This window comes from Thunnus albacares, chromosome 18 (genome assembly GCF_914725855.1).
Source record: "Thunnus albacares chromosome 18, fThuAlb1.1, whole genome shotgun sequence".
NCBI classification, from domain to species: Eukaryota; Metazoa; Chordata; class Actinopteri; order Scombriformes; family Scombridae; genus Thunnus; species Thunnus albacares.
Window position 1 is genome coordinate 23,289,247 of NC_058123.1, and position 26,165 is coordinate 23,315,411.

General features: G+C 38.5%; 1 protein-coding gene across 1 annotated transcript in view; it reads right to left on the minus strand.

The window, feature by feature from the left end:
* The window catches only part of lrrtm4l1 (leucine rich repeat transmembrane neuronal 4 like 1), a 49,490-nt gene extending 25,135 nt beyond the window's left edge, over window positions 1–24,355 (minus strand). Inside the window, exons 1-2 of the mRNA XM_044333376.1 lie at window positions 23,683–24,355; window positions 2,666–4,296 (exon numbers count right to left, since the gene is read on the minus strand). Coding sequence (XP_044189311.1) covers window positions 2,666–4,296; window positions 23,683–23,686 — 1,635 coding nt within the window. The 5' untranslated portion in view covers window positions 23,687–24,355. The remainder of the gene's footprint in view (window positions 1–2,665; window positions 4,297–23,682) is intronic.
* Window positions 24,356–26,165: the final 1,810 nt, after the last annotated feature.

Consider the following 26,165-nt stretch of genomic DNA (forward strand, 5'->3'; position numbering starts at 1 on the left):
TGAGAAAACTCTGCGACTGCATTTTTTATCTCTAGAGAGTAGCTCAGTATTGGGCAGATGCCGCTAAGCATACTCAGGGACCTGGTTCCTGTGTTTGCAAATACAAAAGTAGGGTTTCTTTTCTAATGTGTATTCGGGGGATAGAGATGGAGGTTCTACGGCATAAGCTACATTAAGCTGTGGCTCATCTTGTAGCAAGTTTGTAAGATTGACATGTCCTCAGCAAACAAAGTCTCGACTTCTCTGCTTTACCATGGAGACGAGAGTTGCGGAGTTGCGCTTGAAACTAAAGAAGTGAGCGAGTCAAATTATTGAATTTCAGAAAGGAGCCGAAACTTTCTGCATGAATAGCCTCCTACCCCATAACATCACTGGACTGTAACTTTGAAGTGCTCCCTCATTCATCGCAGTAACTGATTGCTCGATTAGCTGCTACCTTACTAAATTTGATGCATACATATTGTGAGCACACATTGTAGTTTCGGGCATGAAAATCTGTCAAAAAACAGATATCTTCTTTCAATGGTGCATTATGTAGGCCCAGAAATCACTTTGGTTCCATAATACTTCTTCACTGTTGCCTTTTAAAATTCCTCATACATTACAATAATTATAATCCACCACAATCACAACAAATTCATTACATGTAAGTAAACTAACTGCCGAACCTTTCCTCTGAACACAAAGCATGAGGAAAGATGCAATGAACACATTGCCGAAACTGCAAGTAAGAGCTTGAGCAAATTTACAGTCCATGTAAAAGGGTAAAAGCTGGTCCTTCTCCTTTGTCCATATCAAGAGATATATAGACCATTCTTTATATTATACAGCATGTATATTCTGTATAATATACAGAATTCTGTATATCATACAGAATGGTCTGACTTGGTTGACTTGCTTTATGTTTATTTGACCTTCACTTTGCAGTAATGCTTACAGATCACACCAAAAAATATATACTGTGCTATATGTAATCAATTGTCCTTGCTGAATACTTTACTTTTTAACTTAACTTTTTTTTACTACAGTAAAGGAAAAACAGTAACAATAATGATTTGCCTTGTACAATATGTACACTCTATAACAATACACTGTATTCTACACTATACAGTCAGGTTTCAGTAAATCCATAATATCTCAAGGAATCATTACTGTTGATTTCATAGGTTTCAAATCTTTTTCTTACTGCCTTTTGTATGATACTGTTATTTCACAATAATGAGATAATGAAATTGTGGACCCAAAATTCAGAATATAGATTTCAGAATTATAAATTTTGAGTCTGTTGTGAAAATTGAGTCAAAGCAAGCTAACTTACTATGACTAGAGGAGAAATTACAATTTAAGGAGTTATTATAACCCTTTTTTGTTTTTTTGTTTTTTTTTAGTACTTTTGACACATTTGTCAATAAATATTTAGCAAACAACATGGTTTAATTAACCTTTAAAATATGGATGGATCCATTTGTGAGTCATAGGTGTGTTGTTTTTAAAAGGCTGCATTTTCTAAATTAAGAAAGCGTGCTTCCTGAGATCAAACAAAGACGACCTGCAGTTTTGAGTTTTCAGGCGGGTGATTGTAATTACCCTGGTTTATAAATATACTCCTTATCACAGCAGAGGGATCCACATTTAAGCCATATCATAAGCTTTGGGATTACCGTATTGCCTTGCCTCTGTACAGATTACCATAAATCTCCCCACACAACTGGGGAAGTGTGCGCTGTTCCTGAGAAACTCAGTTTAACATTGAAGAGCAGTTACAGTGCGCATCTATAGACAGAACATGCAGATCACAAACCTCAGTTACCAAGAATGGATGTTCAAACTTGTAATGAACAAGTTCCACTATTTAATTGTATTAAAAACCTCTCAAGCAACTTTTGTCAAATCAATAGAAAAGCACTTTATCCACCCTTGCTCTCAATTTTGTAAAAATTGATAAGACTGTGTCTTACACCAAGCTGAATAGAGTTATGGCAATTTGGACAAGCTTGCATTTTAGTAAAATAAAATAAAAATTCCCAGCGAAAAAAGGTTCCATAGACACATCACAGGCCATCTATATTTGCATATACACCTACATGCACATTCATGTACCAGCACACACACACACACACAATCCTCAACTACCAAACCCCACCCTCCCTCAAACACACACACCAAACACGCACCTTAATATATGTGAGCCATGCAATGCTGATGTGGAGTGGTGTCTGCAAAATAGTTAGTGTCCAATTATTCATGGTCCCTTATAGTCAACATAACATGAAAAGGTGTGGCTGTGAAATAAGAATTTAGATAACAAGTAATACACAGATAAATACTGTGATACAGAAAAGTAATTAAAGCCACACTCAATTAACCTCAGACAACACACATTTCTCTATTGCCTTATTGTTATAACTAATGTTGTGGTTTGCTGCCCCTGTATTAGACAGTTTGATTTTCCACTTTAAGGTTCAATGTAAAAGTAAAAACCCGAATAATTGGAGACATTGAACATTTGAAGTCAAGCGTGTCATGAACGAAGAGTCAAGGGTGCTTAACTGTGATTCAAAAGTGTCTTTTTACAGGGCATACTTAATAAGGGATTTACCTCTCTGATGAGCCTTTGTATTTTGATTTTGATTTTTGATTTTTAGGCTGATGCGATGGATCATACCTCACACTCCCTGGAGCCAGAAATTGTGCAAGTGCAGGAACCAGTGCCATTGCCTAGCACCTCCAATGCTTCTGGTGTGGCAGCAGGGTTGTAGCTCATGTAATACTCTTGAAGCTGGGAGCTCAGGTTCTGCTCTGGCTCTGGGCTCTTTTTGCGACGCTTCCGTCCTACCATGGATCGCTGCTGTAGCAACCTGGTTGCACCTGGGTAGCGTCGCCACAACACATAAATAATTGTCAAGATTAGGGACATGGTGAAGAAGATGGCCACGCTGCCCACCACCACTTTGTGCAGAGTCATGTGTTCCAGCTCCGGGGGTGGTATGTAGGTTGGTCGAGTGCGAGCAACTGAGTCTCTTGGGTCTTTGCTCATATGCCCTGGGAAGGTAGGATGAGGAATAGGTCGAGGTCTGAATGGTGGGAGTGGACCAAAGGTGCTGGCTGGTGGCATAGGTGGAGAGCCGCTAGTAGGGGCAAAGGTTGGTTCAGTGGTGGCTTCAGAAATTATGTCTGACATTGGTGAAGGTGTTTCAGTCAGAACATAATCAGTTTCCTCACAAATACCATGGTTCCTTGTGGCTTCCATAATTTTTTCTCCCTGGAGATACTTTGGGCTGCTGCAAATCATGGTGGTGTCTTTACTGCCCCGAAAATTCCTCAACCATGCCACAAGTGGACATATGCCAGTCCCACAATCCCACATGTTCCCAGCAAGGCTGATGGAGGTCAGTGAGATCCATGCTGACACCGCCTCCTGAGACACATTGGACAGTTTGTTGGATTCCAGGTTGAGAACTTGAAGGTTGGGCAAGCAATGAAACACAGCTGGGTCCAGGGTCTGGATCTCATTTCCAGACAGATCAAGTTTCTGCAGTGTATACCAAGTCCACGGAAGCCCCTGGTTGACCACCCTAATGCGATTCCACTGCAGATAGAGTGATCTCAGGTTGGCTAAGCGTGGAAACAGAAAAAAGTTTATCCGTGAGAACTGGTTGTGCTCCAGATGCAACTCCATCAGCTTCTGTAGCCCCAAAAAGGTGGTGCGTGTAAGAGCCTTGATTCGATTGTAGCCCAAATCCAGAAACTCCAAACTTCGGCATTCCAGGAAGGCTCGAATCGGGATGTTGGAAAGACCATTTGAGCGTAGGTGTAGGTTTTGCAGCTTTCGTAGGCCATGGAATTGACCTGGTTGCAGGATTTCCAATTTGTTGTATGACAAGTCCAGACTGCGGAGATTGGGAATTCCATGGAATGTTGAATTGTGCAGGGATGTTATCTTGTTGGAGCTCAGTATTAGCTCTTTAAGCCTACGGACTCCCTGGAATGCTCGACTGTCAACAGCTGAAATCTGATTGTGGTCCAAGTAAATCCAGAGAAGCTGACTGAGGTGAGCAAATTGATACGGTAGCAGGGTGTGCAGTTCATTGTAGCGCAGAGAGAGGCCCTGGCAGCCTACTGAAATGTTTTCTGGAACATCTAAGAAGCCAGATGAATCACAATGGACAGTTTTCCCCTCACATCGACAGCTATTGGGGCAGGTGCGCTCACCAAAGCTGAACAGTAGAGGAGCCCGCAAGAGGAGGAGGAGAGGAAAGAGGAGGTGTGTCACTCGTCTATCAGACAGCAATGGACCTAAAAGAGAATAAAAGACAGAGAAATTATTGCTATGAAAATCAAGCCATTTTTTTTAGATATTTTTTACAAATGAGCCATGGAAAGAACACAAATTCAGTATCCTCTGGAAGAAAAAAGGATTCACATTTTTCCCAACAGGTTTACCATGTGAAGAATAATTTTTGTTCTTTGTTAAATGGCTACCAGAAGAGCTGAATCATATGAGTGGAAAAAATAGATGAAAATCTCAGGGATCTTCAGGAGAAAAAATAGGAAGTGTAATGTATTACATTTCCTTAAGTCCTTTCTCCTCGCTATACACAGTGAAGAATTATACATCTCTCACCAGTGGGTGATGATTTTATTAGTTCTTCTTGTTCTTAAAGCAGCTAAAACAAGAATTACCATCTATACTTTGCATACCATCCTTTTTATTAGTCCTCATATGATCACGGGTCATAACACTGGTTTCTGCAAAAGTGCACTTAACTGAAAGGCTGCGTCTCTCAAACATTAATATTCTGAACATGGGCTTCTCAAGCATGGCGAGCATCTGGACAAAGATTCTATACATCTGTTAAAGGTTAAGATATCAAGAGACTCACTGCTGAAATGTAAAAAAAAAACAAAAAAAACAAGAACTCCAAGGAGTTTAGATCATTCACTGTTTTCTCAGTAATAGCACAAGCCCTGCACATACAGTTCGGAAGATTTGCCAACTTTTGCAAGACCCCTATGACCTCTATGTTAATTTGAAAATGGAAATCAGATGCATTTTTTACTTTATCAAAGAATAACCAGGAGTCTTTTCTACTTCAAGGTGAGACATGCTGTGATTTTCCTTACTCTCCTATGTTATCAGCACTCTCCATCTCCATTTTCGTGGACAGTCTAGATTCACCCTTTCCCCATTTCAAGAAGTTTTACAATCCTGCATTCACTGGAATATCTAGTATATCTAGTTTAATACAAAAGAGGATGTGAGCAATGTCAGCACCCTAGTCTCAAAAACCGTTAAGGGTAAGGCTTCCAGGACCTAGAGACCTGTTCACAGATGTTTCAGATTCCTCCACCAAATTTGCGTGAAACTCTTGCACAAAAGGTTTCAGGGACACCATGCCCATCCACACCAGATATGTTCCATCCCAAATTACCTGCTCACATGTATGATCTAGTCTATAACATTGGGTAACTCAGGACCTGAGCTCCTTACCTTATTAAGGAGTTCCTCAAGGGTCTATTTTAGGTCCTGTCCTGCTCACTATAAATTACATTGTGTCAAAAAGGTTCTGCTTTGAAGGCTATGAGCACCTGACTAGTGTTTAAGACACACACAAGGGAAGATACCCTGCCATAAGTGTTTGCAGATGTCTGTGGGCTGTGAACGGGGTCTGTGAATGATTTGCAACCAATTATTTAAGATAGTGGCATAATTTTATGTTTATGTAAACTGGTCAAATTGTACTCTGTCCCTTATCATTGGGGGAGCACTGTAAAAAGGACAGCAATTCCTGTACTTTTCATCTAATGTAAACATCCTCCAAGTAAAGCTGACAGTCACCACTTTAACCTTTAGTCTGGTATGATTTCAAATTTTACATGCTGCAGTACAGAGCCAACACATTGCTGTCCTAATACATTCCGATTGCACTATATGTCAAGGGACACATCCTTGACCCAGGGCTCTCTTCTGGTCTCACTCTGAGTATAGCTCAGATTAAGGATATTCATATTTCATGACAATGCTGCTTTCAAAAGTATTTTTACCTTCCCTCAGCACCTCTCTGCTTTCATGATCAATTTTCTGTCAGCTGCTTTGCTGTTAATGGCTACAGATTTGACAATTAACAATGAGTTAGTCTACAAAGGCATAGAAGGAGGGAGGGTGTTAATTTTGTTTGGACAGGCTGAAATGGCAGTGTTTCTGAGTAGGAAGTGGATGATGACAGGGATGACAAGAAGCAGTAATAGGGATCTAACGATTGTTAATACTTTAAATATTATGAGAGAATTCAAGATCTAGTGGTTGTAAATGTTGCCACAGGTATGGAGTTTGTAATTTGAATGGTGAGAGACCTCTCATTTTTTGATTCGCTAAGATTATAATTGTGTGTGTGTGAGTGTTATACTCAGAGAGAGAGCGAGAGAGAGAGAGATTGAGAGAGAGTGATAGAGAGAGAGAGAGAGAGAGATATTAGGAGAGAGACTATTTCCTTAAGGAAGAGTTTTAGGGGTTAAAAATACATTGAGGAAAAATTTTACTTTGCAAAAAGTGAATTTTACAACAGTATTAATCATTCTAGGGACTGGTGTGGTGAGGTACTTGATTGTAAGATATTATTTTTCTAGTAGATTTTTGTATTTTTGAAACATTTTTGGATGGTGGTTGAATTTCATGTTCAGGCAGTTTAATCTTATGTTTAGTTGATCCTTTTTTCAAAACTCAAAACAATTACATAAATAAAGAACAACTTTACCTATTTTTTCTCTATGTGAGAAAATGCCAACATGTTCTCACTCCCATCTCGTCACATGTCGAAGCTTGGTCAGGACCCTGTGGCGTCACTTTTTAATGCACCGGGTACCCCTTTAGCATCATTTTTCAAAGCAAAGAATCACAGTAGTCACTGTTAAAAAATAATTATTTTTTATGGTGTGACAACACAGTGGATAAGGTCTGGTTAGGTTTAGGCACAAAAATCACTTGGTTAAGGTTAGGGAGAGATCATGGTTTGGGTTAAAATAAAAAATAAAATAAAAATGGCGACAACGTTACAAGCCATCCACCAACCCCTCCACCTCCTAATAAGAAAGTCAGTTTATATAGATGTCATGTGAAGTATGTCACTTCAGAAATGTTAATATGATACGTATTGTTGAAATATTACTATGCTCTGTATTACGTGTTGACGTGTTGAAATGTACATATTCAACGAATCTGTGGTTTGCACAAACATACAATGTTTTATTCTGGCGACCAGGCTGAAATTTGTCACCTTATATAGACCTAATTGGTCTCATGGCGTCTATTTCAGACATTGTGGGAGTTCAACAGAAGAGTATCGGACTACCCTGCATGTTGAAAAATAACACTGAAGTGGTACCCAGTGCGTTAAAAAGTGATGCCATGGGGTCCTGACCAAGGTTCGATATGTGATGTAGTTGGGAGGGGTTGGGTTGAAGTTGGGAGTGAGAACGGGCTGAAAATGCATACTGGCAGAACAAGGAAATCATATTTCATATGATTAAGCATTAGCACTAATTAAAACATACTTAAATATAACTTATTAACAGCTGAATGATGTTTGCTGCCTGCAGAACTGTAGAGGGACAACGTGTACAACACATATGCACACACTTATTTTTACTTCTACAGCTGTGAGGACCCTTATTGACACAATGCATTCTCTAGCCCCTTACCTTATTCCTATTATTACTAAACAGCTGACCTCAACAATTGTCCTAAGTTAAACCTAAACCTAATTCTAACCTCAGCCATTAAACATGACTTGACCTCCAACAGTCCTTTGAATTCAGTGCTGAACAAAATGCCCTCACTTTCCAAAAATGTCTTCACTCTCGAGGTCTAATACCCAAATTGGTCCTCACAAAAACAGAAGTACAAGAATACACACACCCCAAATGCTGTGATTTATTTTGTACTATATGCATAAGTTACTGTTTGACTTTGGACAAGGTTTATAAAATGACAGCAAGTGAATGACTTGAATACAAAAACAGAAATGCATCATATTAGGTAGAATGTGCAAGTCTGTGTAGACAAGTTCTGAAGAGACGCATTGCTTTCCGGAATGGTGTGGATAGACAGGCTGACATTAAATACAAATAGACAGAGGGAGACTATAATGATGACAAAAAATTGGGTGAATTGACAATTCAAGTCCTAGATTTGCACATTATCTGCACTGTAATCACTTTATATTCACATTTATATATTTTCTTTCTTCAGAAAGCTGTATATGAACAGCATATTAAGTGCAGTGTGATGCCTCTTGTAATTGTAGTACCCCAGTGGTGGAACGAGTTACCAAACTCTGGTTTGCAGAGTCCTTCTCAATCTTAAAGAAAAAACTAAAGACCCAGCTCTTTCACGAACACCTCTGTACTTGATGGACTGAAGTAAGAGAAAAAACAAAAATACAAAAAAAAAAAAAAAATCTGCTTCTATGCAATCTATGAACTCTATGCATTGCCTCTGTGCACCGCCTGTTGGCATTTACATCCTATCGGACTCAAACTTAGCTTTATGGCACTTACTCGTGTTACTTACTCTCCTGACTAGATCCCTGCTTGTGTTGCATCAGCTCTCAGATGTACATCACTTTGGATAAAAGTGTCTACTAAATGAAATTGTAAATGTTCATTATAAGCTTTAATATGCAGCTTTAATGTGTACCAAAGCTCCAGGACAGAAGTATTGTATGTACAGAGAATGACTAGTCATTTCTGTGTGCTAACCTGCTAAACTGCTACTGTAACTAAAAAATGTTTTATTCTTCAACTGTTTTATTCCTCAACTGTTTTATTCCTCCGTTAGCTGCCATAAAGTATACAGAGCACATTATTATGCATCATTATAACACAACTTACGGGAGTGTCAAATGCCACTGTGACAATTTAAAATAGATTGCTAATATATTTGCTAAAATAGATAGCAAACATTCACTGTCCCACATGATCTGCATTAATCACCAACTATAAATATACTATACTGTATATCTCGGTACAGACAGGTTTGTTTTAAGCCATGAAATTACCAAACAAGAACAAGTACACACAAAAAAGGACTTTCACCTGTTGAAAATGACATTTTAGGAGTGACTGAATTTAATATACTTCTTTGAGACTTCATCCTTGCAGCAATGCGACAATAAATGGTAGGGGTGGAACAGTAAGCACAATACACAGTTTGATACACGGCTCAGTTTGGGGCTTACAGTTCTAATTTATTGGAGTTGCATAAATGGAAGTTGCAGGTGGTAACTTAATTGGAAATTAGTAGCTCCTGTGCGCTAGAGCATACCATTGTACAGCCTTCTGCTCTAATGACAATTACCTTGAGACCACTAAAAAGCACTCAGAGAGCACATACCTCGACAGAAGCTGCACAACCCTATAAATGTTATTTTAGTAATACAAGATGTCAAAAAATGATGGATCTACATCTGGATCAGCATCAATGATAGACAAACATGGGATTGAGTCAGTGTTGTAATTCATATAGTAGTAGTATAATTGGCAAAAATGCTCATCTGTCACTGTTGTAAAAGTTTGTTTTTTTTTAAATTCTGGATCTGAATCTATTTTTTTTAAAAACAGTCATTTGTTCCATTGACACATGGCCTAATTTTGCACCAAATATCAATGAAATTAGTTTATAGATTTTTGCTATATCCTGCTAACTACTAAACAGACAGGCAATAAAATATTTGCTAAAGTGCTAAATTTTTTTGTTTAATGTTATTAAAAAATAGCAGTGAAGAATGTAAAATATTGCTAGATTTGTCATTAATATGGAAAAGTGCAAAAAGTAGACCAGCAGAAGGAAGTAAACCAGTATAGGAACTAAATGAGGTATTGTGATAGTGAGTGACAATCAGTGGAAATGACACACTATGTGAAAATGTGTGCTATAAATAAACCTCTGGAGACCTCCGAGCTGTAACATCCACTGGTAGTGGCAGGTTTGAACCCAAAAGCAGGACAAGGAGACAGACAAAGTTAAAAGGAGAGTTCAGTTTACTCATTCAACAGGCAAGGTGAAAACAGTCACTCAGGCAAACAAATCCGACAAGGGGCAGGTAGGGAATCCAAGGTTCAGAAAGCAAGGTCAAAACAGGAAGGTCAGGAAAATACAGGAACAAAGAATGCTGGATAGTTTGATGAAACACACAAGACAATTTGGTGGAGAACAAAGGGAAGCGGACTGGTATTTATACTGAGGGACTAATGAGGCAATGAGCTGCAAGCGAGAAGATGGACAGGGAAAACCAGGTGAAAGGAATGAGGTGATTGCATGGTAAAAGGGAGTGGCAGGATCTGAAATAACAGTAGAGTTAGTGAAATGGCATGAGAACAAAAACCAGATGAAAATAAATAAGAGTTAGTGGGATTCGTGACACAAGCAATAGATGCACAACCACAGACTCATTCATTCTAAAATAGGTATCAAACATGCACTGTACCACAAAATATGCATTAATCATAAACTATATCATATACAAAACTATATATCTCAGCACGGGCAGGTTTATTTTGAGTGACTGAATTTCACATACTTCTTATACAATTTCAAAATTGATGTTTTATTTTGAAATTTGCAAACAGGGTTCAGCAGTCCTTGTCATTGAGACTTCTTCCTTGCAGCATTGAGACAATAGATAAATTGTAGGGGTGAAACAGTAAGCACAATTCACAATTTGATATATGGCTTGGTTTGGGCTTATAGTTCAAATTTATTGGAATTGCATAAATGGAAGATGCAGGTGGTAACTTAATTGTAAGTTCCTGTGCACTAGAGCATACCATTGCACAGTCTTCTGCTCTAATGACAATTACCTTGAGATCACTAAAAAGCACTCAGTGAGCACATACCTTGCCAGAGGCTGCACAACCCTATAAATTTGTTATTTTAGTAATAGCAGATGTCAAAAAATTATTGGTCTGCATCTGGATCAGCATTAGTAGTGGACAATCATGGGATATATACAGATTATTTTCTTTTGAGTCAGTGTTGTAGTTGATATAGTAGCAGTATAATTGTCAGAAATGCTCATCTGTCACTGTTGTAAAGGTTTAAAAAAAAATCCTGGACCTCAGCATATTAAAAAACAATCACATGGCCTAATTTTGCACCAAATGTCAATGAAATTGGTTTGCAGATTTCTACTACATACAAGAATAGGTAGAATGTAAAATATTGCTAGATTGTCATTAATATGGAAAAGTGAAAAAAGTAGACCAGCAGAAGGAAGTAAAGCAATAGAGGAACTAATCGAGGTATCGTGATAGTGTGTAAATGAGAATCAGTGGAAATGACACGCTATGTGAAAGTGTGTGCTATAAATAAATCTCTGGAGTCCTCCAAGCAATAGATGCACCGCTAGATGCACTTCCATCACCTCCATTAGGTGATCTGTAAACTGGCATCCACAGCACTATACACAGTCATCAGTTTTCCCTAAATGATAATCCCATTGGAGCATTTAGAAGAGTCTGCTGTAAACCCGAAGAGGGGGATTTAGACATATTTCAGATGGTAGAAAACCCCAGGCTGTACAATGTGATAGAAAGCCACAACATTCAGCCACTGGCTCATTGACGCCTCTGCATGACAGCATCTTTAATTAGCACTCATTGGTTCAACATGGATTTCTGCGTAGACAGAAGAGTAATAAAAACCCACTGGACATGTGTACATCAGGCTCCCATGGGAGGCTTTACAGAGCAGATTGGAGAGAGACTTTCACTTTAGGGCAGATTAATTACCCAATCATTCAATGTGGTATTATTTTCAGATATCACTCAGGTTTTTATTTTTTTTGTTGTTGTTTTTTTCTTGTTTCATGCATCAAGTGCTGTAAGAACTTTAGGACCTCACACTCTAGTTTCTTGGCAGCAACACACTAGCAATACTTCAAAGACAAACTGGAGTAAAAGCAAGCTTTAAGATAGACTCTGTCTCTGTTAGGAAGCTAATGAGAACAAAAAAAGACAAAAGGGGAGGAATAAAAAAGCCAAATACTCAACACAACATCATGTTCTCATTATATATTAAAAATGTACACAAAGATGCCCAATTGCATGTACATGCATGTATACGTTAACATACACTGCTACACTTAAGTACTTCTTAGTTACAATTAACGTTATTGTGAGAAACTTGAAATGTTATATTAGAGGGAAAACGTGTGTCTTGGCATCATCATAAATAAAAAAACAGGCAGAATTATTCAAAATCTCTATATGTCATTATGGAGAGAAGAAGACATAAGTGAACTTGAACTATAAATAACATCTCAGTTCATGCAGGCATCGCTATGAAATCTGTTCCCCCTCAGAGGAGATTTGATCTCACGCAATAAGCTACATACATCTGTTTACCTGAGTCTCTCTTCTTAGTACAGCATGACCAATCAGAGCCAGAGGGTTTTCAGAGATTTTATATCTTGTGCTAGTTAAATCTTGAAGAGTTGAACAACTTTTAGTACAACAATACATAAATACACATTGGTATAATTATCACACACACTAAATCTATTCCTAAGAACCTTCAAGTCTGTTCTTTTTTCCCCTTCTTCTAAGTATGAATAGCAGTGAAAGGTGAATGAATATTTGGCCAACAAAAGGTTTGCTGCCATCTCCCTGATGTATCTCTGTTTAATCTTTAGCTAAGGTTGAATTTAAAATTAAGGCTGCAATATAAAAAAAAAAAAAAAAAAAAAATCAAATCCACTTTTAACTTTTATTAGGTTTAGATTTTGTTATTACAACTTTTGCAACAGATTCAACTTTTAATTCTCATTGGTAAAATCCAGTGTATTGCCAGGGTACTTGTGCCTTGAAGCAAACTAGAACACATTGCTGTTTCTTTTATTGTCTGCAACGAGTAATACTTCAACACAATTTGCAACTGATAAAGATGCAATTGCAAGCAATAAATATCAATTAAAGAACAAGCTCTGTGCTCCTGTTTCCCCCTGGGCTCAACATCTCACCACTGGGAGTGGTTTGCTGAAGTTAGAATATAATGTTCAACGTCAACTAAAATGGGCTTTCAAATGCAGCAAACAGCAAAAGTTATTATATTAGCTCCTAAAATATATCTTTTCCCCAATTACCTCACTTAAGGTCAGGCTCCAATGGCAACCTTTATGAAATCCCATAAAAATGAGACTCCTTCCCCCCTTGAGGACAGAGTGGATTCTGGCAGGCCTCGCGGAGTCAGCTGTCGTCTTCCTTGGCGGTGCGACAAGTTGATATTTCATTTGAATGCACGGTGCTCTGAGCACTGATGCAAAGGCTATTACCCAGAGTGCCCGAGTGGGTTGGCCAACAGTGCGAAGGCCGCACGCTGAAGCACTTCAAAGAAATGAAAAGTGTGCAAGAAAACAAAATATATTTATAATGTATAAAAAATATAAATATATTTCTTATTAAATGGTCTACTGTACCATAGGTTATACACATTAAAAGGAAGGGTGTGTTGTCTTTATGGAAGCTTGTCAAGATTACAAACTGGCACAAAAGTGGAATCAACTTCGTAGATATGGACATATTGTATTCATTACATAGTGCTTTCTTTTTTTTTTTTTACTTTGGAGGACATAAGACTTTATATATTTATATAAAGTCGATATTTCATTGTGTAAATGGTTTTCTCAGCCCTTTTTCTTCTCCTATCACCTCATTATACATTGAGATATATAGATATGGAGCATTCATATGATTAGTAGGGAAAGACTGATCAAAAAGCTAGAGAACTTAAATATAGCAATAAATGTCATTATTATGTATAATATTATGTATTTTTTACAGACTTTAAAGCTTCAGGTATGGGCCTGGTATATGCTCCAATTCCACATCCTGCTTTCCCTTCCCTCCCTAACTGTCTTCTTCTCTGACACAGGAGCCAAGGGTTTTAAAATGTGTGATGTGTGATCGAGCTTAGGCAAGCAGAATTCTAGGGCACTACAGTATGTGTGATATATTACATTATTGAGTGTGTTCACTCAGATTTAAGGCACATAAAATTAAAAATACTTTCAGGGCACAGAAGTATGTGACATATTACCAGTCGCAGGGCCCATCATGCAACGGTGATTAATTGGACACGCTGGCATTACAATATTGAAATGAAGTACCTTTTACACACTTAAAACCCATTATTTTATGCCCATTAATTTGAAAATTGGAGTCAGCTGTAATTTCAACTTACAGCAAAAGCATGAAGCTGTCTAAAATGGCTGATTTATGATAAAAGCTTATTTTACTACTTCTGGAGCTGCGCATACAGTGGTACATGCAGGGATAGGAGGAGCAGCCACTCTTAAATATACTATATTGTATCTATCTTGCAACTAGAACAAGATATATGGAAAAATAAAGCTTAGCTGGTTAATATCATACCAGAAATGGCAAAGTACAGCTTAAATGGGACAGCATCAATTAAAAATTTAGATGAAATGAGCAGTCAATTTTGTTAGCTCAGTTATTCTGTCCAGATTTGTGAAGGATGTAGTGAGTGAGGTCTAGTGAGTACATGACCTACTCAAGCATAACAGCGAAAAGAGGAGAATGGAGATAGACGGATTGCTCTAGCTTTGCCTGCTGGCTTTTATAGGAAAAAGAGAAAGGCCTAAATTATTACCACTCCAAGACCTAATGCCATGATTAGCTGTATTGATTTGCTAAGTCTAAGCATTAACATTTCAGATCAATGGGATTAGCAACAAACGGTATATAGAATTCTTCTTTATCCACAAGAGAAACTGCCTGTAACGTATATCAACTTCTCACTGTAAGTACAGTGCAGTAGTGCTGGTCGCCATGTCTATTGATTGAAGTGTTAATCATTCTCATTTATAGCATGGCCACTGAGAAATCTCAATTCTGATTGGCTGGCAGATGTTTGATGCAGGTGTTTAATTAATGTGCCAGTATTAAACTCAAGGTAAAGACAGCAACAGTGAAGCCCAGATAAAGATTGTTATTTGTGTAGCTAATGAAATGAAATACATAAATAGCTTCACAGTGGGAACCACGCAAATTTATTTTCGAATGTGATATTTGTGTGAATCCATCCAAATCAACAAATGGTAGGAGGAGGAAAGAGAGGACTTTTAAAAACCAGCCAAGTTAGCAACAGTGATGTTGGAAGCTTGCTGGTCTGAGGGACAGCTGCAGAGGAGAGGAAGGAAGAAATTTAACCAAAACCCCACAGAAAAATAAATAAATAAATAAATAAAATTGGAGAAGCCGCATATTAGAGTGTGACAGGAAGAGAGAGACAGCTGTAGAGAGCTAACAAGTCTGTGTGTGTGACAGATAGAGGGAGGTGGAAAGAGAGAGGCAGCCTGTGTGTGTGAGACAGCCCCACAAAGTTATCTCCGCTGAAAGTCTCAAGCATACCATGTAGCAGGATCTGACGCTGTTCTGTTCTCTTGTTGGTTGAGTATGTTTAAGATTTTAGAGCAGTCAATGAAATTCTTTAAACTTTAAAAAAAAATGTCCAGATTTTAAAACTTCAGCTTAGCCTTGTAAAATATATTCCTTCCTATTGAGCTAGTTGTTGCCTAGCAACACAAGCTGAGAGCCAGAAATTACATTACATGAGATTTAACAGAAAAATTACATTAAAATGTGTTACATTAGTAAATGAACAAAGAGAATTTTTGAACTGAGGACATATGGTATTTTCTTGGCAAGTGGCCATGGTTTAAGGAGGTTAATACCTTTCAAGTTATATGATTGTAACTGACACAGAGGCTGAGAGTATTATCCCATACATCATTTAGTAAATTGAGATTCATGTTCCTGGTTGAAGATCTGGCATTATGGCCTTTTTTGACTATTTTTTATAAACACTCAATCTATTTTAAACATATCTGTGACATTTTATTCACCAAACATTTTTTATATTTCTCTAAATCCATCTCATCTTACAGCCCAGAATCCCCCCTGTCCTCCAGTTGGCTGTTTCAGAAGCTATTTACATAAAATCTGTATTATCAATGACCATCTACTCCGATTGGCTTGACGCGTGGCCCCCACCTTCACCCCTAGCCAGTTGGAATATGGTGTAATGGCTTCAGCTGGAGACGCAAGATAGTATATAGCGGTCTATGAACTGGAGTCTGATCATGAAGGGGAAGAACATGCAGTTGCACAGTTTAGACTTCAAAAGGATGTTTCAGAATGGTAAGATCATGTCTAAGTTTCCTAATAAAGTAAAAGTTGTTTTGTTTTGTTTTTTCAAATGTTGCCAGAGGTCGCTAGCTTAGCTTTAGCACAAATATACTCCTTTAGCTGAGTAACAGAAAGAAACAATGTTTACAAGTGCGCATGTTTTAAAATTTCATCCAAAAATTGAAGATGAAAAAGTTGAAAATCCTGCGGTGTACTGAGTCTCGTTAAACAGACAGTCTGCTGTAAAATGTGTGGAACATCCTGACATAAATTTCATCCTCTGGACTGCTGTAAAGACTTTTCAGCTACTGAACAACCAGCAACACTTCCAGTGTCCTGCTTTGCTTGTCATCTGGCTGAAAGGCAAACTCTGACTTACAGCAGGGTGGGCTCATGGTAAAGCTTCCTATTATATTTGATTTGACTTTCTGGTGTGAAGTAGTAACAGGTTTCTACACCACTAGCTATTGAGCTGAAATTTCAAAAATTCAAATAACTTAAAAAGACAGAGGAGATGGAACTGAGTAATTTTACAGCATGGGAGGGTCCCACCATCATCCTAATCCATCCTAAAGCTCATTTTTTCTTGTTATCAACAACACCAGTCCTGTAAGCACACTACTGATTACAAGTCAGGTTAAACACACACATGGCTACAACTAGTGATTTTCATAATTAATTAATGACTTTTTTTTAATTCATTGATTAATTGTTAACTCCTTGTCAGGTAATAGTTCCAAAGGTGAACCCAAGATGATGAGTTTGAACTGCTTGTTTCTTTTCAACCAACAGTGCAAAAACAACAGACATTCAATTTAAAATAGCATAAAACAGAGAAAAGCTTAAAAATCCTCACATCTCAGGAGCTAGGACAAAAGCATGTTTGGCATTTTTATATGAGAAATAAACAACAGATTATCAAAACTGTCAATTAATCTCCTACCTGTCAGCTAATTGATTAATCAATTTATCATTTCAGCTCCATTGGAGACAATTTAGAACACTACTCTAGCTGACTGGCTGACCTTTTAAGTGAAGCTGCCCAACAAATTGTAGAAAACAACAAACAACAATGTTGTCTCATAGAAAGCACAACCTTTTACAGCCTATGTAACCACTTACTCTGCTTGTCAAGGGTGTATGATATAATCTGCAGGGAGGGAGACCTTTAAAAAGTCTAATGGGTCATTTTGCATGTCAGCGTTTTCACATCAGCAGGTTTTGTGTGACCATGAAAGCTGTCCACTGTGGAAAAGGCGGTCTTAATGAGAAGTGCTGGATGGAAGTCCACTTGGAAAAGTGACTTTTTAGAGGCACTTCAGCAAAATCCATTCTGGTCTGGTGCCTACAGCGTTCTCTCAGCCATAGAGCAGCCTGATATTTGAGTTACTCTGAGCCTTATGAATATCCAGTGGTCATACATCAGTTGAACCATGTCTGCGTAGCCTTCTGTTTAATAAAAAATAAATCACAACTTCTCATGCAAAATAATTAAGTTATGGTTCTCCCAAAAAGGTGTCAAGGCAAGAGTGGAATCTTGTTTCATATTCACATTAAAACTTAATGAATCTATTCTATTCTATATTCTATTTAATTAATTCGGTGGTATGATCTGACATGATGTTTGTGCCTGATGAAGACCCAAGAATGATCAAAAAACTGCAGCACAAGATAATTAAATTAAAGAAAGTGTACAGATTTCTTTTTCTTTTCTTTTTTTATTCTTGCCTTGATATAAGTGTTATCCAGCTACTTTACTCCTTATCTTTCTTAGACATTGGCAGTAGTTTAATTCCTTGGCTATAAAGATATATGAAAAGGATTTTTCCCTTAAAGAACAATTGAACTGTGAAACTATTAAATCAGAAAACATTTAAGAAGTACAGTCTGGTTAGAGTGAGGTCTGCCTCAGGTAAAACCTTTCACTTGTTTGATTTTATTTTCAAGAATACAGTACCAGTGAAAAGTTTGGACACACTTCCTCATTCAAGTGAATAGGTGTGTCCAAACTTTTGACTGATACTGTATGTAACTGATTCATACAGCAATGGGCTGTATCAGGTTGTTTGCTTCTCTGATAGTTGCACCCAGAAAATCAGACATCATTAGGTCTTCAACCTTTACACCGCCAGCGAGTAACATCTAGACTCAGCCTGTCAAAAAGTGACAGTTTGAACTCTTCACAGGCCTATAGATTAGATTAGATTGGGGTAGATTAGATTCAACTATGTTATCACTGTGCAGTGTACGAGTACAAAGCCGATGAAATGCAGTTAGCATCCAACCAGAAGTGCAAAAAAAACAATATTATTTACAGATGAGTGCAGGAAAGTACGTGATGATATATCTTCCAATAGTGTATGTCCAGTGATGGACTGTGGACAGTTAAAATATACAAATATTATATATGTAAATATTTTAAATATGTATATACAGAGGTGGAAAGAATTAGAGAACAGAGTGAAAATGTAAGGTTACAGTATTAACAGCATTTGGTATCCAGAGTATAAACAGCATATGTACAGTTGGTTATATGTACAGTAACATTATCTGAACAGCGTAGCGGATCAGACTGTGCAAAATATGAACAGTGCAAATTACATGTTCGTTAAAGTATTTTACACAGTGCAGTAATGAGTGCAATGATGCTATTAGACTGGTGGTGTGGAGCTCAGCAGGGTCACAGCCTCAGGGTAGAAGCTCTTTCTGAGCCTACTGGTGCGAGCGCAGAAGCTCCTGTAACACTTGCTGGATGGGAGGAGGGTGAAAAGTCGATGGTTAGGATGAGAGACATCCTTGATGATGTTTCTCACCCTGTAATATCCAACATATCAGGATCTGTACTGATGCTGGCTGCTGCTTAGGACTCACACAGACACACACACACACAAGCATGTTATTGGTTTAGAAATCTGTGCAAAGAGGCAGAGAGCCGTGTTGATCGATATGAGTGCTGAGGTCAAAAGATCAGCACAAACTGAAAGGTTTAAGCTGGCCACTTTGAGCTGAGCCTGCTGTAAAGGCTGAAGAGTTGACATCATGGATGATGAGTGTGTGTGTGTGTGGTATGCTAGTAATCAGTAAAGGTCAGAAGTTTTGCGGGTTACGTCCTTCATTCAGGAGTATGAAAAGCAATATTTATATTTAATCATAATTCAGCACTTTAGGCCAGCGGTTAGTTGTTCCAATGCTCATGAGAATCAATTAAGACACTTCTGCTGTATATACTGGAACTGGCTCACTTCACTTTGAGAAATCGACTATAGCATATTAGTTATTTGAACTTTGGATTCTTATCTTTATCATTGTGCTGTAGAGCTCCTGGAAGGGAGGAAATAAAATAAATATCTTTTGCATTCTTTCACAAAACCATTACTTTGCACCAGCAGTAGAAACAACAATAGGACTTTTGGCACAAATCCTTGCAAATAAAAGCATCATTTCCACAAATGGATCTTTTTTAAAATGTCTTTCTCCTTCCTCTATTTGTCTCCATGTCCCTTGTGGAGCTTTGTACTTTACGGCCTGTTCTCAACAGAAAAATGACAGTATTGGTCATTTGTTTAAAGGCCCTGAAACCTAATTTCTAAATCTGCTTCTTACTATGAGTGATGGGCTCCTGCATGAACTTACATTTTTCTGCCAAAGTTTGGCAACAATTTGATTATTTCACAGAGAGATTTCTGTATCCGTGCTTTTGTCTAGACTCTCTCACTGGGTTGAAATGGGCACGGTTCTGCTTGAAAAAGGTGATGTCACCTACTTCTGTGCACCCAATTAGGATTTAGCAATATTTGAATCGAAATATGATGACAGTTGTGGGGTTGTTTGCTTATGTTGCCAGGCCGCTGTCAATCAAGTCTGATCAAACTGTACCAACACAGTCCAAATGAAGTAGTAGGCTGAATTTTTGAGTGTTATAGGTCTTACTAAATAATATCCAAGGATAAGGACTTAAACTTTGATTGTTGCTTTAAAACATAATGTTACAGAGACATACAAAAAATTTGATACCAGGTTTTCAGGGGATCTAAACAACTGACTTTAACACCAGAGACTGTGGTTTGCATCTTGTCTCCTACCAACAGTCAGTGTTGGTTTCTTTTAACTATGACTATGGTATTTTCCAAATCTTAACCAAGTAGTTTTAGTTACCTAAACTTAACAAAACTATGTCTGCAGAGGTAATAGAACACGAAACAAACACATGAATTTTTGTAACAATTGTACTGCAATGGTTGTTTTGGAAGGTACTGACAAATTATCTATTTCTTCATTTAGGATGGACTTGTTTTCCAAAAACAAAGCATTTTTTAAGAAAGGAAGCCAACATTATCAAATAAATAAAACCATGACAGCCAAACATATAGGCTGTAGTGTGCTTTACTGACAAAATACACAACACAATGTGGTTATTGTTGCAGAGTCTTTTTTTTTTTTGGTGCAAGCTCAGCTCCCCGTGCTTACTGCCAGAGTTTGTTCTCAGTTTTGTGTCTCTGCCCATATTTCACTGCTTGAGTTCAATAAGCAGGACACATTGTTGGGGGAAATCTTTCACAGATATTTCAAAACTTCAAGGAAAATAAAAAATGTGAAGTGAATAAAATTTTTTTTAAAAAAACTCAGAGAGGTGTTGCCAATCACAATAGTCCAACACTCAGGGACAAAAAACTCAAATGAATGACCTAGAGGTAGAAGAAACTAGTTAGATGTGATATGCTGTGGATGGCGTGTGTAGGTAGTGGTGAACTGAACGTTACTACAGTGCTGCAGAAAAATGCCTGATGGGGGCTTTCTGTCAGGCTCAGAATGAGGAAACATGCCTCACGCTGACAGAACAATACTTATTGATGGCTTCAGCTATTTCAAAAGCAGCTACAGCTGCAGCCATTTAGACTGTTCGAAGTTAGTTTCTTCTTCTTTGTTGCATAGCTGTTAATATGTCATCATATCATACTGAGCTCTGGAAGAAGTGTTAGTTTACAGCAACATGTTGTGTTACTGCTTTAATCTGTAGGATATAGATGCCTTGTCTTTCAGCTAAAAGCATTTATTCAATTATATTCAAATTCGGCAGTTTAACAATGTGATGATTAATTCATAGAACTGAGAAATTAGATCTACACCTACCGTCTTAAATTCCATATGTTCTTGAAGTTGGAGGAAAAGTTAGTGGTTTTGTGCCAAAGGCAAACCTGTGAATAACAGTTGATACTGTAATGACCTAAACTATTAGAAGCTTGAAGACGTGGAATGGAAAAAATGTGTCCACAGGTTTTTTTGGTTTTTTTTCAACTTCAAACTCAACTTATGTTTTCCAGAAATTTGCCCCATGGACCAATTACTATCTCTGTGTGTACCAATAAACTGATGGATTATTGAATAAACTGAGGGCAATTTGAGCAGAGTTGCCCTGTTGCAGGCACTTTGCCTACAGCAGTTCAGTTAGACAGGAGACCTTCGGGCCCCTGTGTTGTTCACAATGAGATTTTTTTTTTTTTTTAAGATATGTTTTTGCTCTTTTTTGGCTTTAATGGAGAGCTGATAGTGGAGAAGCAGACAGGGAACAAGGGGAGAGAGAGACAGGTATGACATGCAACAAGGTGTCAAGCCGGAGTTGAACCAGGCACGTTGCTATTATGTGGTACGCGCTGTAACCATTCGGTTACCATGGCGCACAATGAGAATTTGATCAAATTCATCAAGACTTGGCTTGTTATTCAAATGTTCCTCCTTATCAGTCATTAATTTAAAAGTATTAATGTTGTTACACGTTTGATACTAATTGGTTGTCATTTTGAAACACTTAGTCAGTCAGTTAAAATATGTTGGCATCAATTTTGATGATCATTTCAGTCATTTATCAAGTAAAAATGACAAATATTTTGTAGTTTCACTCTCTCAAATGTGAGGATTTTCTTTGTTTTTCATCTTGAACACAGTATAAACTTTTCTTTACCATTTGTGGAAAACAAGGCGATGGATGAGGATTGGATGGATACTGTGAGATAGCTTCATTTAGAAGTGATATTCAAACAAATGCAACCACTTATTTTGGGTTAGTGATTGCGATGAGATAATTAAAATTGTAATGGTATGTGCTAATTAGTTGCACTAAGCTGCTCATTATTTGGGAAAATCCCACAGATCCTCACGGATGTGTGGGCAGCATATCCCTCCAGCCTCTGTCATATTTTCAGCAAATGTGGAAATGAAAAATAGACTAAAAATAAAACGAAACAGCAACATAAATCCAACAAGTGAGAAGTCAAGACAAACAGAATGAATCACAGGGGTGCAGTTTAAAAACAACTCAAACGGTTCTCCCTACACCTCACCTCCTGTCAAACATGCCCTGTTCCAAGTGTATGCGCGCGTGCGTGCGTGCGCGTGCCAACATATGAATAATAGTCCTTCACTGATATTCAACAACAACACAAGTTGCACTGAAAGCAAGGACATTGAAAAATCCTGACATTATCAATCAAAACAGCTTCAGACCGCCTGAAAGTGACAGCCTCGTTTCATCACATATTCCGTCACAGTTCTGAACACTTGCAGTTCGTTTGAGCCCAAACAATGCGCAAAAATTGACTGAAGCTGCGGAACGCAAATGCCCTAAAACACTGAAGAGAAGTGTGGGTTTGTGAGGTTTGTGAGGCTGAGCGGTGAATTTAGCTTTGGAGCACCCACAGTCAGTAAAATGGAGGAGGTGATAGGCAGTGTGGGATGAGATTGTAGGTGCTCAGAGCTGTCAGGAGAAGAGGGGAGGTAGAAGAAATAGAACGGAGTCAAAACATGCCAGAGCTTTGAAGGGTGAGACAGGGGGGGAGGTGAGGGGGAGGCCAAAGAAAACGGACACACTCCACCAAATTTCGGCCATTTAAAGCCAGCTTGAGATTGTATGAATAAACTTGTTAGTGCTGCTTCATTAACAGCGACGTTATCTGACAGACAGGCTAATTGTCTATTATCCAGGCTCCACTCATCATTGCGCGCTGGCATCCATACAGACTGAATCAGATTCTGGGCTACATCACTTCCACATCATAAAGGTGAGAGTATTATTGTCTCTCTCCACTCCTTGATATTCAGTAGCATGAACACTCCCGCCTGCAGTATTTGCTTTGTAAAAAAAAAAAAAATTCGTGGATAGAGATGGAAAACCTTCCTGAGGTGTTCAATTCAAATATTCTCAAGAATCTAAAGAAATATTTGCAGAGAGTAGGGTAAAAGTACTGCTCTGAAAGACTGGAGATGTAAGCTTGCTGCGCAGGAATAAGCCGCGAAAGATCTAGTGAAATTTTCTGAACATCCACACACTCACAGCTGCGCCAGAATCTAAAAGCAACCCATATTGTTTTTGTAAGCACCACAAGTGCGCTCAACTAATAATACTGCTGATTTGCAGGCTCTCTGTCTCTCCAGCCTCTGGCGGCAACTGTTTCAGAATGAGACATCCCTCCACTTACTTACCCATGTTGTCTCATCGGTCCGTTTCCTCCGTTCTCCGTATCGCAATCCAAACCACAGATCACGACTTCTTCCGTGTCGCCTTTTCTTTCCAGTACCCGGTGAGCCGCGGAGCTCTGCGCGTCTCTCACGCGAGGGGTGACTCACCTGCCTTCATTCTAAAAACTGTCTCTCGATTATAAAAAGCTTCTAAAGTTTGCGCCCATGCTCCTTGGCGCAGCGCAACTTTCCAGACCTGTTACAAATAACCGTGCCATCAAGCCCCAAGTTGGGAGTCAAACGCTTGGCTCTACAGGGTTTTTTCACCTGATTGAAGCATAGTCTTGGAACAGGTGCAAGCAGAAAAAAAAAAAAAAAAAAAAAAAAAAATTAAAAAAAAGAAAAATCCCAGCACACGTTGCAAAAGTTAAGAGGTGAAAACGAGCTTGTGCAGCGGGGATCGGTGCAGTCACCGTCGGAGGCAGGTGTCCTCTGCGCAAACATCCAGTGGAGCGGCAGAGACGCCAGGCAGCGATCACGGGTAGGCACGGGGGTAGTGTCAGGGGCTCCTGTGCAGCGCACTGGCTAGCAGGTTGCGTGTGCGCGCCCGGCTGCGTGGGGGACGTGTGCGCGCGTGTGCAGGCGCGCGCATGTGGGAGAAAGAAAAGGAGAGAGAGAGAGAGAAAGAGAGAGAGAGAGAAAGCATTTAATGTGTTCAACAGCTGCAGGCAGATATGGTCAAATATGAGATTTGCTTTTGTTTTCTGCTGTTTTTATCTTCATCAATACCGACACAAACAAGCCAATGCAGGAGCCGTCTCCCCCCCCCTTTACCATGCTTTGCCTCTGTAAGTCCATTATGCAGGTGTTGTGGAGGATACGCTGAGGGCTATATGTGGTCATCATTATAGCATGAGTGGGTAGCCTGCCTGATCCTACCTCGTGTTGCATAATTATTGCGGATAGGAAGGTTAAATGCAAGCATTTTGTTTGAGTATGTCGGATGCTGTTGGACATGCTTTCCAAGACATTTTTCTACTGTAGTGATACATTTCAAATTCTCTCATTAGAGGGTATGTTCTTGTCCAAACCAGAGAGAAAATGGTTGTGAGGAGGTTGAGGGTTTTTTTTTTTTTTTTGCTGTATGCTGTTTTCAAGCACTAAAATGTTGTTGACTTTAACATGATTAGAAGTAGCTGTAATTAAGCCTTTTTGGCAAGAGCAAAAGTCCTACTGTAACGCCATTTTTCTCCTGTTATATCAGCTGAAGTTATATCCACAGTCCATAACACTTTCAAATATTTGATTTAGTCCCACCTTCTTTAATCACTTCATATTGTGATTCATTCCTGGGACGGTGTTTGGTCTTCCAATTGGTACTTATTACAGATGATTCAGACACGAGAGATGAAAAAAGGTGATAAATTATAAAATGTGCCCATTATAAGAAATTGCTCCAGCATGACTTGACTTTCGGTTTAGCCTTGTCACACCATATAGTGACTTACTGAAAGTTTTATGACAGTATGACATTGAAAGTATGAGGTTCAAACTGAGCAAGTACAGGCAATAAACTCTGTCTTCAGGAAGGCTTTAAGTTTTGCATTGAGGAGGAAAATGTGCTCATCCTGTCTGTTTTTGGACTCCCTTCTCTATATACTTATGTGCACTTTTGCTCTTGGGCTGTTTTTCATGATTTGGCTTAGCTCCAATGAATGCTGCAATATATAATATTTTAGACAATAGCATGCTTCCGATTTTCTGGCAACAGTTTGAGGAGGACCCTTTCCCATTTCAACATGACAGTGCCCCTGTGCACAAAGACACGTCCATAAAGAAATGTTTTCTTTTTCCCAGTTTGATGTGGAAGAACTTAACCAGCCTGCCCAGAGCCCTGACCTCAAAATCACTGTCTGACCTTACCAATGCTCCTGTGGCTAAATGGGAGAAAATCCCTGCAGTCAGCTTCCACAATCATGTGGAAAGTCTTCCTAGAAGAGGCTGTTATAGCAGCCGATAAATGCCCATGATTTTGGAATAAGATGTTCATCAATCATCAATCATACATGGTTGTAATGTGAGTGTCCATACTTTTGGACATATAGTTTATCTTTTATTATCATTTATTTCATTTTCTGCCAGATGCCAGACAGCTTAGTCTACGTACCAGAGGGAAGAATGTTTGAAATTGAAAACCATCTTTTAAAGAGTCTCATACATACCCCTGAAAGAAAACAGTCTGATCAGGATGGTAATTTCTTTAAAATTCTAAATATTTGACATCTATACAGCTAACTTTTAAAAGCAGAATGCATATGTAAAAGAAAGCTATACAAAGAAATAAGAAATGAAAAGATTGCAACACAAACTGAGCTGTAAAGATATGAAACAGCATGTCCAACCCAAGCAGTTGTTTGTTCCTGCTGTGGGTAAACAGTTGCAGTATCTGGCTTTGTGTGGTCAAACTGACAGTATCACAGTAATGTTTTCTGTGTCAAATCTCCTGT